Genomic DNA, 16,589 nt, shown 5'->3' on the forward strand with positions numbered 1-16,589 from the left:
AGGGCGCTCAGTAGTCCCAGCTGATATCGTCTCTCTGCAGTGATGTCTGCAGGGTCTGCATGTCCCTCAACAGCTGCAGGTTCTTCCGACTCTTCTCTCCAGGTCGGACTTTGATGGAACCGGCGTCCTTTCCTTTTGTGGTCACCGTAGTTGTCACTTTGACCTCACTAACAGGAAGCCTGCTGTCCTTCATCTGCTTGGCTGAAGTCTTTCTGGACTTGCATTCTCTCTTAAGTCTCTCTAGCTGAAAGAGAAGTCCAAAGTAAGTTCAGCAGGGAACTTGTTTTGGATACATTCTGCATTGCCCCCAGAAGCCTGAAACACCCTCCTCATGCTGTCTCCTTCCTCTATCTCAATGCTTAACTCACCCAGCAAAGCAAAAGGGTATTTCTAAGTCATCTAATCCCAGATAACTGAAATAGAGAAGATTGAGAAGGGATCTGATCAACATGTACAAGTACCTGAAGGGAGAATGTAGGGAGGATGGGGCCAAATTCTTCTCTGTGGCGGCCAGTGACAGGACAAGGGGTAATGGGTACAAGCTGAAACACAGGAAGTTCCATCTCCATGTGAGGAAGAACTTCTTTGCTGTGAGGGTGACAGAGCCCTGGCACAGGCTGCCCAGAGAGGCTGTGGAGTCTCCTTCTCTGGAGATCTTCCAAACCCACCTGGATGCCACCCTGTGCCCCATGCTCTGGGTGTCCCTGCTGGAGCAGGGGGTTGGACTAGATGATCTCTAGAGGTTCCTTCCAACCTCAACCATCCTGGGATTCTTTGCAATTCTGTGGTCTCTCCTCCCACTTCAGGGAGCAGTTATCCTGGCAGCTGAGCCATAAAAACTTTTGTCATTATCTACTCAGAATTATATAGCATATCCCCTTATAGAATCACAGTCAGAATTACACAGTATATTCCCATATAGAGCCATTCCCATCATTACTACACATACGTTTTGCTGCAGTCATATCACTGAAGATCACAGAAAAGATCAAAGGTAACTAATGTTTTTAACTGTTTTTAAAAGACATGCAAATGGATGCAGGTAAAATGTGATCAGCAGTTTTTTCAGTACCTATTTTGTGTACTATGTTACACATGATCAGGGTGAATCTTCTTGATTCATATAAACTGAACTGGATAAAACAGAGGACTGAGCTCTCTGGAAGAATTTAAAATGAATGAACATTGGACAAAAGAAGGAATCAAGAAGTTTCACAGCTTTTAGCAAACAGCTACACTACTCAATTTATAAAGTTATTTTAAACAGAAACACTTTTTTATACAAAGCAAATCAAAGCACAATTAAGTAGGTCACTTATGCCAAACAAACGGGAAGCTGCTAAAAGACTCAGCTAAACAGTGGGAAGGGCCCTGGGAATTCAGGCATCTCTTTAAATACGAGTTCACTTGCTAAAAGTTCTGCATTGTCTTCAATGCAAAGAGCAGAACTTCATGAGAGCTTCTCCCTAGCACCTAGCACAGCTGGTTGTTGGTAGGAACTCCAGGCGAAGCAACTGCTTTGGTTCAGCAGAGCTGCTCTGTGCACAGCAGGAGAGTGCAACTGATCTGAGCACGGCCGTCTCCAGAGGGTCACCTACCCGAGCAGCAATAGCCTAGGGTACAAGGCAGAGGGGCATGAGGAAACACTAGGAAGACAAAGAGTTTGCTGCAGAAATACTGGGATAGAAAGATGGAGGGGGACACACTCAGGAGTTCCAAATTCAACTTAAAAAGTAGCTATTTCTGCTTTGTCCAGTTGCTGCTGGAACAGGCTAAGAATCCTTGAGACAACAGGACCCAGGCGGGCAACTCACCCGTGCCCGATGCCTCCGCACCTTGCTGATCTGCTCCGCCTTGGCCTCCATCCTTCCCACCAGCGCCTCCAGCTCTCGCTCAAGTTCTTCCCTCACACCGACCGTGGGCGCTTCCTGCACGAGCTTGGCCAGCTGCTGGTGATCACTAGCAGGGAATCAGAGACAGCGCGGCTCGCACGGGACCCCTCTGCTGCCGAGGCTCGTGCGTCCCCCCGCGCAACGCCGCCTCCACAACAGCACAGCGGCACAGAAACGCTCACTCGGGATTAAGAAACCAGGAACAGCAGGCTGCCTGGTTGGCGTTATTACAGCAGCACGTCCCAGCAACACTGCTGCAACATGAAGCCACTTGCATTGACAACTTCAATACACTCGCTCAGAATTACAAAGCAACTTCTTAAAGAGATGGTCTCAACGCTCCTTCAGTCACTACTTGTAGACTGGTAGGTCCTGGGGTTGTGCAGTAGGATAACAAGTTGTGTTTGATTAGCCTGGAGGAGTAGAATGACTACTAAAATGATTTAACAAGAGTATTTCTCCACTCAGGCACCATAGGTTGCTCCTACGCTTTCTCCCACCAAACTTGATGCTGCTGCATGCAAACTCAGCTATGAAGTCTAGACCATTTATTAGAACTTAGCTTTAATTGCTAGAAGAGAGAACTATTGTAACAACTGGAAATAATAGATAATGTGCCACAGATTATCCGAGACCATCGTCCTTTTCAGGAAAAAAAACACCCAGTTTTAAAGTAAAAGACAAAGGTATAGCACACTACACAATATCTGCAATGAGAATATACCAAACTCACAAACTCATCTGCCCAAATTCATCTTGTAAAGTCAGCAGCACTTCCGAGAGCTCCTCCTGGGATGAGGACGACTCCTTTGGCACTGATGACCTTTGGCTTTTGCTGGCAGGACGGGCACTACTGATGGGTTTTGCCAGGGGAGCATCATTGACCACACGGCTGTTGCACAGCGCCTTGGTGTGCTGCTTCATCAGGTGCAGCACGTGCTGCACGTTGGCACCGACCGAATGGCTGGGGCTAGTAGACTGCAAGGAAAAATAAAACACATGTAAATAGATGCCTTAAAACTGCATTACTAACAATGGAGAACATTTAGAAAAGAATGCTGATATAATTTTATTTGCTGCCAAGAATGTATTTGTTTGAACGAATATGCACTAACAAGAACAGCTTGCCCAGTAGCATGGAGACAGCCCCTTTTGGAAGTGTCAGTTCAACAGTTACTGCAGGGGAATATTGCAGGACTTTAGGAGACCACCTCAAAGGACAGAGTCAAAGAACCCAGAACCCCCTGACCACAGGGTGTCAGGAGTGCACCAAGGCACAGCCATGTGAGGAGCTGCATCTACTGAGCTTTAGCTTCGGCGTGGAGCAGCTCACCTTCCCAGCTACAAAGGGGACATCACCCAGAGACAGTCTGTAATGGGGCTGCGTAGGGAGATGGCTGGTAAGAGGGCACTTCTGGAAGGAAAGAAGAGAGAAATATTTATCAAAGATGACACTAAGGCAAACCCATTTTCAGCTGCTGTGTAACAAGAGGCAGCCTTCTTCCTGAATCCACACACAGAGCCCTTATTTTACTGTTCAGTGAGTGTCTTGCTCCCCCTCCATGTTACCTTATCTGGCTGCTTGGTTTTCTTCCTGGGTCGTCTTGCTTTTGGAGAGAGTAATGGCGAGGCTGCTTGAATTAAAATTCTGTTGGTTTCCAGACCTGTTTGAAGCTATAATTGAGAGAAAGATGAGAATTACTGAAGTTGCTTTAACAGATAATCAGCAACAAAAAGTGATTTGAGGTTTTACAAAACAGAATTTTTTAAAAAGCAGGCTCTGGGGAAGCCAAAGCTGCAGCATCTGAAATGCTCCTGCAGTCCAAGTTCAATTTAAACATCAAATACCTCCTTTAGTAGCACCTCTCACCACTAAACCTAGCAAGTTGAAGAATTAATCTCATGGAATAACTTCCATGTGGGCAACTGCTGAAGCATCAGCTCTAGGCTTTATCATTGACTAAATACAGAAGTAGTCAAAATACCTCACCCCAGGCTTTTATTTTCTTTTTTTGGAGCATAAATTTAAGATGTTTAAAACTATTCCTCTATTCCTTCTGTTCTACTGGACCTGATAGAGAAATATACACACACACACATATATACATACTCCCTATTTATCAGAAGAGTTAATGTTAGTATTACCACTGTCAATGAGCTTTCCCTATATACACTTACCTGTTCCTTCCAGCAGAAAGCTGTGGCCTAGCTTTGGAAATCATCCTTCCCTAACCAACCTCAGCTGAAAGCATTCACAAGACTCTTCACAATTGAGACTCTCCCTCAGAAATTTATTGCAAGGATTAATTTTTAACATGTTATCTACATGATACTTCAGCATACACCAACAGATATGTAATGGATATAACACTCTAGAAGTCCAGTGTCCTTATAGGCTCGTAACCAGTAGCAGATTGCATCTTACTTGCCTCTTTCTATCACATTTCTAGTTAAAATTCTAAAGACAGGAGCAAACTTTTTGACCTCGATCCATTTAAGAGAGAGAATACCTCTGGAAAAAAAAAATCCTAAAAACAACTTCTTAGTGTTCCCCATTAACTGGGCCACTGATTTCAGGACAAACTACTACTACTGCAAACAGCAAAGTGCATCTTGTTCCTATATTACCAGCAAAAACCTGCTGGTAAAACTGCAAGGCTCCCTCCACTGCACAGCCAAAGCCATGCTTGAGCCCAAGCAGTTACTCTGTTTCTGTTTTTTAAAATCAAAATCCCCTAATAATTTGTCCTCTGAAAATACAGCATTTTTGAAAAGAAAAGCTCATCTTCAGTCAAAGTCCAAGTTAAGCTTATCAGGTTAGAAGCTAAGGGAACTCCATAAAGTAGATTAAAATGCATTTTTTAGAACTACTCAGAGCAGTTTTACAAAACTGCAACTAGTGAAACGCTATTAGGAAGCACACAGATTAACCTGAGAAATAATAAATTTAGCAGAAACTCTTAAACACCTCCCTGCCCTCCCTAGAGGAATTCAATATAATCTGGTTTCACAAAGGAGAAGGGAATTCCAACAGGACTCTTGGAAGCAATTACAACTCCGGGTCACCAAATGAACCCAAGTTGTCCAGACTGCTCAGCAGGTTCCTGTAAGTGCTTTTTGCCAAGAACAGAGGCTTAGATCTCCACTTCAGCAAGTATGGGAACTTTAGGAAAAACTCAAGCACATAAAGCCTATAAAGACAGACTTAAATCCAGGAGGGAGTTAATAGAAGGTGCTGACAAGTTCCTGACCATGTAGGAGTCAAAAATACATATTTCTGCTTTCCTGAAGAGAGCAGAAGCAGCACTGAAATACACACACACCCCTGCTGGAAGGAGCGACGTATCAGCACTCCTCTGAATATCCTCAAAAGTAACCACCTACCACAGTGATGTGCTTTTAAAGTTCAGTTTTGCTGTTAACTTGAAGCAGTAAGTTGCACAACTGTATGGAACAGCCAGTTCTGTTGGAAAAGTGATTAACTGGATCCTCACACAGCCTCAACCATCAACCAGTATGAATTCCTACTCCCCTTTTCCAACTAGCCTCGTTTGCTGAGTAAATTAAGCTTCAGTGCACACATCTCTTAGCATGCTCTTCAGGGGAGAGAGAAAAAAAAAAAAAAAAAAAAAGTATCCAAAACATTCAGACAAGGAGGTGGGGGAAAAAAAGAGGGAGGAGAAGGGGGCTACTCTTGGCATATTGAACTTCAGACCAAAAGAAGAAAAAAAAAAAGAAAAGAAAGAAAAACACGACACGTCCATATGTGTTTTCATTTTGTATATGGGAGACCATACGAGCACGTTTTATCGAAAAGTTCATGGAAACAAAGGGCAGACTGCAATGCATACTAGTACAACAAATTTCCTGTTGGTTACCTCAGCTGCTTTTTCCTGAACGAGCTTCCTTGCATGTTCTTCCTCCTGGAGCTTCTGTTCCAGCTCTTTCATTTTTTTCTAGTCAAATGAAAACAATAGCATTATTAATGAAATCCACAACACTGAGTTCAAGCTAGACTGTATTGATTTTAATTATCGCTTCAAGTCAAGTAAAAACTTCAGAATTCAAATAATTTATGTGTAGCTGTAAATACAAGTCAAATGTTTATATTCAAAACTGTATTGATTTTTCTAGCTTTAAACTCCGATACCAACTGCAAAAAGTCATTGTTAGCCTTAAATCAGCCTCAAAGGGGAGCAATAAGAGAACAGTATCTTTATTCAGTTGTATAAATAACAAAGGAGACTTTTGTGCACATTAATGTGAAAAATTTTGTAAAAAGAGCTAATACAGGTATGTCACCTCGCATTACAGCTGACAGAGGACACTGCTTAAGACTATTAAAATCTTTTTTGCTAGTATCCCTAATGCAAACTCTTGATGGGGGAAAATTTTGAACATCTGACACCCTTCTATTAAGGGCAAGGATAAAAGTCTGCACACAATGTATCTAAGATCTTCAAGCAAAACTGAGATATCATCTTTATGGTTAAAAGCAGCCCCAAAGTCTTTCAAAAGCTCCTTTCAAAGAAAAAAGGGATCAGGAAAGATGCACATTTCTCTTTGTAGACCCTTTGACAAAATGAACACCTTGTTCAAGCAGGTTTCATTTAAACTCCTAATATAGAGGTTATTAACTAAGTTTCTGATTTCTCATCACAGGAGAATGAAAACGACCCAGTGCACCGGACACAAAACCTGCTCTCTTTCCCAAAGGCTGAACACTGCTCACAGAGCCCCTGGACAGATTTTACTAAGAAAAACCACACAACTCAATAGCAGTTATAATTGCACACTTCTATTTACATTATTTATAAGCTCGGTACACTGAATGCTCAAAGGGATGATAACAGTTCTGCTTTACTGAAGTATAACTAAAATATGAATGATTACACAAAGGTAAAAGGCAAATACTGCATACACACCCACGAAGGAAGCACTATATAAAGGAATTAGCTTTTCCTGTTAAATATAAGAACCCTTTTTGATAAGGCCTGTGTGACTTCCCATACAAGTCAGGTATACTCCAGATAAAGTTGCCTTCTGCCCTTTTCAGCATGTGTCACAACTCTTGTTTTCCACGGGGACAGTCACACAGAAATCTCATTTTAACATGTTATATAGGAGAAGATTTTTTTAGTATGGAAGTTCTGAAGCAATCTTGTGCTTGAACCCAGGTCTGACAGGTAGCTGAACCTCTGCTTCTGTGTGATACAGACTAAGCAATCACTCAGGCAGCCGCCTTAGCTGCAAGCACAGCTCAAACTCAGAGCTCATGTCAGAGCATGCTGGAGAGTCTCCATCCAAGTGACACTCCCAAAAGAAAGTTACATTCCTGCTTATAAAGAAGAAGGAAAAAAAAAACAAAAAAAAATCACCACCGTGCACCTCCTGGCTATCACTGAAAAATTTAAAGTAACTTTAACCACAGTAGACAAGAAGATTTGAGACTTCAAAGACACTGAATCCCTAAAGTTGCTGGGAAAGAAGTCCAGATTAGCTCCACCATGGAAGTAGCCCTGTGCTTCCCGACCTTGCCAACGTGCTGCTGCCTGGTACAGCGGCCGGCAGGGACACAGCTCAGGCAGGGCAGGGGGTGCTGCTCCCCAGCTGGCAGCCACAGGCTAACGGGCAGCCAGAGGTGCTGGGTAGCATGGGGCACAATTCCCCAGCAGGATTCATTACTGCTGTTGTTCCACGAAGGAACCACCCGCCTTGGCGGCAGGGGACGGAGGTTAAGTCACATGGTTAACATTCAGAAGATCAATTCAGAGTTCTTCAAAATGTGTGATCAAGACATACGTTCCTGTCGTGGCCATCTATCACACACAAGACCAGTGTCTCAGCTGTTCTGAGGGGACAGCCCCATCCCCACACACAGATACATTCAGTCCTACTCAGCCAGGTGCCCTGAGCCCACACTGCACAACTACAGTTGCAATAAATATACATTAGGAGATCTCCCCTCCTCCCCACCCCTTCCCAAAATAAATTCTCCAATTAAGAGCCCTCACATGAGTAAGGAGGTCAGCAGCTCTTCTGGAGAGCTAGCATCAATACTGGCAACTGCTTGGTGATGATACTACTAGAGAGCCAGACTCTGGTTCTGCAGATTAAATACGCTCAGTCAAACCCCCAGACAACTTACGCTTTGAGAAAGCATCTAAAAAAACAAAGGAGTTGAATCATGACTTATTTAGAAGTAGTCATCTCAGCACCTATTATTTATTTCAGTAGACCATGTCTGAAAATGGTCTGTCTTCTGGTTAAAAGCCTGAAACAAAGCCTTGCTACCTTCAAGAAAAAAAAATAAAAAATAAAAAAAATAATAACAATAATAAAAAAAATCATCACTGGACTGGTGAATATAAATTCCTTCTTAAAGGCAGGATTACAGAAAAATTTCCATCCTAAAGGTGTCCTAGAAGCTCTGGAGAGCAATCAGGTAAATTTATTTCTTGCAAGTACCGCATGCAGACTCACACAGATCAGAAAGCAGACTCATGACAATAAAATGATCACAAAGATGGACCTTAAAGCTAAATCAAACCTTCTCCAAACCCCTAGAACTTAACTGTGTGGAAGTTAGCACCCAACTCTACTATAAGGATTTAACTGTGGTGGCCACCAAAACCAAAAAGATCTCAAAGAATCAAAATACAAACCAGGATAACAAAAACCAGCTGATCTCCTTGCTGAAGTTAAGCTCACCTGCCTTGGGTCAGGTACTACCAAGAACCACTGTGTGGCCTGCAAGTCCTGCAGCAGCCCAGCTGAACATCTACAAACAGGCACGTCCTTATGTGCTCCTGGACAAACACCAGTTACTTTGGCACTCGACAAAAGCAGCCACGCAGGGTGACAATTCTGACTGAGTTCAAAACTGTCCCCGACACCAGGGCGATTCTGTAATATCCCCTCCTTTAAGCAACATATGCATAATATGTATATATTTGCAGGTTAAAACCTCTCCTTCCTTGAGCAATCTGGAGCTCATCCTTGAGAGTCTTGTGCCCTATATGCAGAAGCAGGTGAGATATGCACTAAATTCCAGGAGCCCTGACTGTAGACGGCATAGAGAATATGGTCATGATGAATATCTAAAAGCTGCTGATTTAGAGAATCCTGAAAAGGCAATTTGGTTCAAATACACTAACAGAACAGCTGCTGTTACGGGGCCAAGGCTAGCAACTCCAAACAAGAACCCTGCAAGGAAACAGTTGGCAGTAACTGTGCTTCTTAACTGGGGAAAAAAAAAAAAATCAAAACAAAAAAAAATGAAGCATGTACACCCACAAGCTAAGTCAAATCTGTGTCACAGAAAACTGTAATTGTATATGTTCAGCATTACACAAGGTGATTCAGACAAAAATCAGAGTTCAGAAGTGTACTCAATCCTATATGCCTGTCACCATCTAACACAAGAGGAACATCACCCAATGCTGCTAAGGCTTAACAGAATTTCAGTTCTTTCAGCGTATGGTCAAGCCAAGGCCTGACTGGCCACGTGGAGTTTCACTGAAAACTCTTAATTTTTATCCCACTTCAGCTAAGGAACTTAAAAAGCAATGTTTAATTGCTATCATTCTCTACAAGACAAAGTTTTACTCAACTCTATTACTGACATGTAACTAGCTATAATGTGTTGATGACAACATTCAAGATAAATCTGATCTAGCACACAGTAGAAATAACAGACCTCTGCTAGGGACTGCATTGTGTTAAGCCTGGTGTACTCTTTTTCCAGCATATCCAGCTTTTCCAATTTGGATTGGACATGTGATTGGTCAAGGCGATCTCTTTCTAAGGTACCCTTGAAAAAAGAAAACAGCAAAAAAATAAGGACAATAAAAGACACCTACAGTAAGTTTTATGTCTGCAACACAAAGAGGGAGCATATAGATATATACTTTTTTAAAGAAGTATTTCAGCCCTGGTTTAGCAAAAATACTCATAAAGAAAATCCCCAAAGATCTGGGGAGTGCAAACAAAAGAGTTTTCTTTCAGTGCCACACGGGTACAGCACCTCGAGATGGAGATGAGCCACTGCAGGGAGCCAAACACAAACAGCCAGTAATTCTTCTAACTGCAGAGCCTACAATACTGTCTTAGACACAGGTGCACAGAAGGAGGAAAAACACCAACATGCAGGTATGAGATTATCTACATGCAAGTATATAAAGGCCAGGTCAATAATGAACAGCTACACTTATTACGGGAACTACAAAAAAATCATAATGTAGTTCATGACTGTTATAAACTTAAGCTCTAAACAGTCCTGAGAACACACCTGTTTCTCCAAGAGATGAGTCTTCTCATTTTCTGCATGCTGGATCATTTTTCTCATGTAGTCCAGCTGCTTCTCTAAAAGGCTGCAACGAGACTCAGCAGCTGCCAGCTGGGAAGCCAGTTCTGAAGATAACAGAAGGCAAAAAGGAAAAAAATCAGGCACTGCTCGTTCCTGGGATTTCTCAGTGTTTTTAGTACAGCTCCAAAATAAGCCATAAAAAAAGCTATCTAAAGAAGCTCATAAACATAAAACAAATTTTGCTTACATGCAAATCCCTAAAAGAAATTATGTTTTTTAAAATGATTTCTTCAAACTTTGTGTGTCACTAAAAGGAAAGAAGTGCTAAACAAAGTAATTTACAATTACGCAATTTTATGCACAGATGAAGCACATGTTCCATCTGGAGAAGCGTTCTATGGTATTTACATAAAGTTTACAAACAACCTTGATTTTTCTTTGACACTTCAGTCTTGTCATGGTCTTTGTGTTGCATTTGTTCAGTTAGCACTTTTTTATAGTCTGCTGTTTCTCTGCTGAGGTGCTTCACATTCTCCTCTGCCTGAAGCCGTTCCAACTCCAGCCGACGAATTTTTTCCTGGAGATTCTTCAGAGCAGAAAATATTGCTGTAATTGAACAAGTATATTTTGTTAGTCAGTGACAAGTGACCATTTCAAGAAAACATTATACTGAAAGCCTTTATAACAAGTAGGCTATACCAGGTAACCAGAGTTTTCCTCATCACTATCCAGAGCTCCTCAGGGGAATTAAAATACACTTCACCCTATACTGCAACTGATTCTAAAAATCATTTCAGCTATATTGATGCCTTTGGAATAAATGCATCCATAGCTCAACATAATACAGGTAAATATTCTGTAGATGAAGTGCAAAGAGTGCATCTTCTCACTTGCATTATGGTAAGGAAACAAAAGGTCTCAACTGAAGAGCTGCAAGTTACAGTCCTCTATTTGCTCAACAGAAGGTTATTTTCCCTCTCCAAGTGCACGCCAGTATGACAAACACAACATTCCTAGGAATGAGCAAGAAACAGGGCAAGATTATCAGGTAATTATTAATCTAAGCAGCTGCTCTTTTTTGATTCTCCTCTTGTTTTCACACCTGTGCTCCTTCCCCTCCTTAGACATGCAGCTCCTTTGTGCCAAGCAACTTTCCCTCCCATTCAATTCCTGCTCTAGCAATTACCCAGTAAAACCACCATAGAAAAGGTAGCTGTAATAGCTATCATCTTGCAATTAGACTATCTGCTGGTAATCTGGGATATTACATCTCATAGCTGCATTGTTTGATTCTCCAAAGGAAATCAGAACCATAAGCTTCTTCCCTACACAGTCCCTGTAAAGGGAAACACAAGAACATCTGTACTGAAGCTCATATAGGAGACTTATCTTTGAGGTCTTGTTAGCTTTCTGCTTAAAATCACTCTAGAGAAGGAAAGTGCCTTTATAATAGAACACATAAAGCCAAGAAAGCTAAGGCTTGATACCTGTTCAGGCCTCAGATCACAAATAAAGAGAAAATAGCTCCTTTCAATCAAAATGAGTTTTACAGAGTAAAAATTCGTAGACTCATAAAATCACAGGACCATAGAATATGATTGGAAAAAACCTTCGAAGTGTGGAAGAACAAACCACTATTATTATTATCATACTAATTAAAGCATACACTAAGGTAACTAGAAATTTGCCCAAAACCTAAGGTAACTGGTAAATCTACACTAAGGCAACTGGAAGTGTGTGACAGTAGTCACAGGCTACAACAAAATTGTGGATAGTCAGTCCTTGTTTCCATCATGCCAAAAGAAGCAAGTGCAGCACCTTCTCTTTATTTATATTATTTTTATCAAGATTCAGTTGACACGGGTACAATATAAACAGCTCTGTTGCATAAGTCATAGGGCTAAATTAAAATCTCTATTTACAATAATGACTAACAAATTACAGAAATGAAGCAATTTCTGTAGCAACAAGCAGAAGATGGAACTCAACAGGAAGCCAAGTATTATTCAGGACATAGAAACAAACGGGAAATAACAGATACTTTACACTAGTTAATTCTTATTAGAGTGTTAAAAGCATGTATGCCGAGACACCCACAAGCAATACAGAAAGATAAATCAAAATAAAGAGAATTTGCTGTATTTGAAAACCCTGAAATTGAATATGATTTTCCATAGGGGAGCGGGGAAGAAAGGCCTCTAATAACAATCAAATCTATGATTATATCTGAAGTTAATTCTCAAATCCTTACCTTTATTAAAATATATACTCTGAAAAAGTATTTTTGCACTCTTAAAACCTAGGCAAAAAAAGCAAGATGCCCTATAAACTGTTGCATCTTATTTTTAGCATGTATTTATATTTACCTTTTTTATTAAATAGAGAAGACATCTTAAAATCCATAAAAATAATATAATTTACCAGGTATTCCTCTACAAATACTTCTCTTGCAGTTAGTAAATTCTCTGCTCAAAAAAATTATCAAAGTTGGTTGTCAGAAGTTTCTCTATTGAATCCTACAACATAACCTGCAAAAATACACCTGCATCAAATTCATAAGCCTTCCTTCCTGCTCAGCTAATGCTCATACACAGAATCACAGGATGGTTGAGGTTGGAAGGGACCTCTAGAGATCATCTAGGCCAGCTCCCCTGCTCCAGCAGGGACACCCAGAGCACAGGGCACAGGGTGGCATCCAGGTGGGTTTGGAAGATCTCCAGAGAAGGAGACTCCACAGCCTCTCTGGGCAGCCTGTTCCAGGGCTCTGTCACCCTCACAGCAAAGTTGTTCTTCCTCATATGGAGGTGGAACTTTCTGTGTTTCAACTTACACCTATTACCCCTCGTCCTGTCACCGGCCACCTCTGAGAAGACCCTGGCACCATCCTCCCTAGAATCACCCCTCAGGTACTTGAACATGTTAATCAAATCTCCTCTCGGCCTTCTAAACAGGTCCAGCTCATTTAGTCTTTCCTCGTATGACAAATGCTCCAGTCCCTTAATCATCTTTGTTGCTCTCCGCTGGACCCTCTCTAGAAGCTCCACATCCCTCTTGTCCTGGGGAGCCCAGAACTGCACTCAATACTCCAGGTGCAGCCTCACCAGAGCCGAGTAGAGGGGCAGGATCCCCTCCCTTGACCTGCTGGCAACTCTCCTCCTGTTGCAGGCCTTATCTGCGCCACAAGATTCTTTTACCTCTGTCAACGGCTCTGAACTGACCATTTTGTGCGTGCCAGAGCACACAATGCACCTTAAATGACATTTCAAGATTTCAGGCTTCATCTACTAGATGATTAACATGCAAATCTCTCACAACTCAGGAATGAATTACATTAGGACACTTGAACTTATCAAGCTGATTTTCTGCTTAATTGGAATTACATTAGGGTTCAGCTTAAGACTCATTTCTCCCCCAATAAGGAAGAAAACAGGAAGTTTTCCATAGCCTTAAGCTCCCATACAACTCCAGCCATAAGGAAATATTTTCACACTGACCCTGAGCCCAAGAGCTCACATGACAGAAATCAGTCCTGTTCTAGTCCCCCTAATACCCTTCACTCCCTCCTGTACTTTGGAGGATGTCTCATTGCATGAAAAGTCAACTCACTAGAACAAGAGGAAATAAGAATATTTTTGCACGTGTCTCCAGGCAAGATGGATCTACTCACCTGGAGATCATGACTAGGTGTAGAATAGGAAAGGAGGGAGAAAGAAGAGACTACAAATAGGGACAAGGAAATTGGAGTAGAGTCTCCTATCTGTTTTTTGTGATAATGAACAGACGGTTCAGCATTATGCTACGTTATATTATTCCCTGTATGTTCCAAGCACCTTGCTGATAAATCTTGCCCCTCTACCTTTTGTACATGAGAGGTCTTCCCATTTCATCAACATGAGGCCTTCCCTCTGCTCCCAAGTCATTTGGGGAACTCGAGGCTCTTTATAACAAGCTCAGATGTGAAATAATGACAGGTGGGCTTGAAGGAGGAAGATGGAAAAAGAGGCAATGAAAACACATCAAGCCAGTTTCAAAGAACCTGGCTAATATTATAGTGCATACTGCTAAAGGCAGCATCTTGCTCCAGCTGTAAGGAGAATTTTCAGTAAAAGGAGTGGTAAGGAACTAAAATACACATTCCTGGGAAGCAGGAAAGGATGAAAAGATCGCATCCGCTTCACTAATCATATCCAAGCCCCTAAACCAGGTGGCTGGGAAACAGGCGAGAAAATTTAGCTGAACAATTTGTTACCTCTGCTGTTACTTTCCGGATACGGAATGACAGGTTTCCGTGGGGAGCGCAGCAAATCAGAATTAATGAACGGCTTATAGTTTGGATAATCTATAAACGAAGATGCAGAGAGTCCATCTGTGGCTGATGCAGATTTATAAATTTTGTGTAGATCACTCTGAAAAACAAAACAGTTTTTCTCAGTATATTTGTTTCTCCATCACAACAAACAAGCAGAACCAGACTGAGCAATGTGAAGAAATGCTGTTGTAGAAAACTGTTACAGTACAAGGGTGACATTTCCTTCCTCAGGGCCCTGGGCGGTGTCATTTTCCAACTTGGGCAGAAATAGCTCCGCTTCTTTACAATGGATTTAATCACCACAACCTGCTCAGAAAAGCAACAAAAGATCATGGCCAGAAATAGGCCTCTAATGGCCTTGGAGTATCCAGCATGTTACTGAGTCAATTTAAGATTATTCTCAAAAACGCAGCTGCACAGACCACAAATGTCTGGACCATCTTCACCTGCTTTCCAAAAGTCTGTGATGTTTTGGATGGTGGGAAGGTCAGAAGAAGCCACAGGACACTGAATATGCAGCAGGGATACCTGTAACCGGGGACCTCCAGCTGCCCAAACGTAAACATAGTTTGGGGCCACAACAGCACAGGAGAAGTTTAAACAGAAGATTCAGAAACTAAACACAAGTGCTTAATTTTCAGCTCCAGGCCCTTTATGTGAGAAAGGCCCCTCGTTATTGTCCCGTTACATCTCTGATGCAGAAAAGATGACAAACTACGAAAAACCGCTCAGAGAGATGTTAATCCCAGGATTACACAAGTGCCTTGGAGTCCTGACACTCACAGGACCTCCCTGAAACAAGATGCCCCCCCTTAAATGAGCTCATAAAGAAGAAAGTGCTCTACGTTTCTATACCCATTAAGTGCTCAGTGCTTCTATTCTCAATAAGAGCTCTAGGTTTCCATTCTCATCGCGTTAACGTGACTAGTAGCGTGCACAATAAAAGGAGCAATAATTATAAACGAACTACGGCGGCAGCGAGACAGTAAGAAAGGCGCCGGAGCGCCGCATTCCGCCGCGCTTATCGGCGCGAGCAGCACGAGGCCGAGGGGCCCTCGCAGCCCGGGCCCTCCCCAGCACGTCCCCGCCAGCCGCCGCTGCGGGAGCCGCTCCCGGGCGAGCGGGACGTCCACGGAGCCGCCCCAGCCGGGCTCCGGCTCCTAAGAGCAACCCCAGGGCTCCCAGGCGGCTCCGTCCGGGCCACGCGCCGCCCCCGCTTCCCGAAGGCGGCCCAGGCCTCACCGTGCGCTGGTGGTCGCCCCCGGCCGCCGCCGCCATCTCGCGGGGCCGCCCGCGCTACCGCATGTCCCTTTAAGGCCGCAACGCCCGCGCCGCGGCGCTGCGCCTGCGCCGGGACCGTGCCGCTTGACTGGCGGCGCGGAGGGCCAATGAGAACAGAGGAGCGGCGGTAAGCCCCGCCCCCGGCGCTTCTTTGGGGGCAACGTCATAAACTCAGGTTTGAGAGACAGGCCAGGTAGCCAATAAAGAGGAGAAACGCCGGTCTTTAACCAATAGAATGGGGCAGCTCAACTGAAGAGGCGGGACCTCCTGCCCCCAATTGCTGCGGTCGAGAGCGAGGGCCCCGGCGGTGCCGGCGGGATTCGCGAGCAGCGCAGGGCGGCCCCTGCGCACGCGCAGAGGGCACATAGCGGAAGAGGACGGTCTTTGTCAACATGAGCCCCTGACCTGGAGCCAATGGGGAAGCCGGGCTCGCCCACGGCGCTCCAATCAGCGCGGCCGCCAGGAAGCCGCCCAATGAGCGGTTAGCGCAGGGAGGCGCAGGCGCGTCCCGATTGGCCGCGGCAGGGGCGGCCATTGGGCGGCAGGTTTTGAAGGCAACTTTGGCGCGAGGCGCTGATTGGCTGGGGCGCGCGGGCGGGGCGGGCGCGGGTGACGCCGCTGCCCGCAGCGGCACAAGGGGACGCGGCTCCGCGGCGCGGGCTCCGCGCGCGGCCTAGGGCGGCGGGCGCGCTCCGAGGCCCGGGCGCGCTCCCGAGCGGCGCGCGCGGGGAGGGGGCGGCGCGCGCGCGCGAGCGGCTCCCGGGCGGCGGCGGCCGCGGGCCTCGCGCCGGCACCTCCC

General features: G+C 44.1%; 1 protein-coding gene across 2 annotated transcripts; it reads right to left on the reverse strand.

Moving 5' to 3' along the window:
* Positions 1-15,847, reverse strand: CEP57 (centrosomal protein 57). Of its 2 annotated transcripts, XM_088522310.1 has the most exons (11): positions 15,752-15,847; positions 14,450-14,606; positions 10,627-10,806; positions 10,183-10,304; positions 9,592-9,705; positions 5,771-5,848; positions 3,462-3,566; positions 3,226-3,306; positions 2,626-2,870; positions 1,815-1,959; positions 1-244 (listed from the first exon to the last, which is right to left on the reverse strand). In XM_088522310.1, the coding sequence occupies exons 1-11, from the start codon at positions 15,785-15,787 to the stop codon at positions 8-10; spliced, it is 1,500 nt and encodes a 499-aa protein (XP_088378436.1). In that variant the 5' UTR covers positions 15,788-15,847; the 3' UTR covers positions 1-7. The 2 variants fall into 2 exon arrangements, with proteins under 2 accessions (XP_088378436.1, XP_088378437.1); XM_088522311.1 differs by lacking the exon at positions 3,226-3,306.
* Between the last annotated feature and the right edge of the window lie 742 nt (positions 15,848-16,589).

The sequence above is a fragment of the Tinamus guttatus genome, unplaced genomic scaffold, assembly GCF_059628265.1.
Source record: "Tinamus guttatus ecotype Peru unplaced genomic scaffold, ASM5962826v1 Tinamus_guttatus_pri_ptg000150l, whole genome shotgun sequence".
NCBI lineage: Eukaryota > Metazoa > Chordata > Aves > Tinamiformes > Tinamidae > Tinamus > Tinamus guttatus.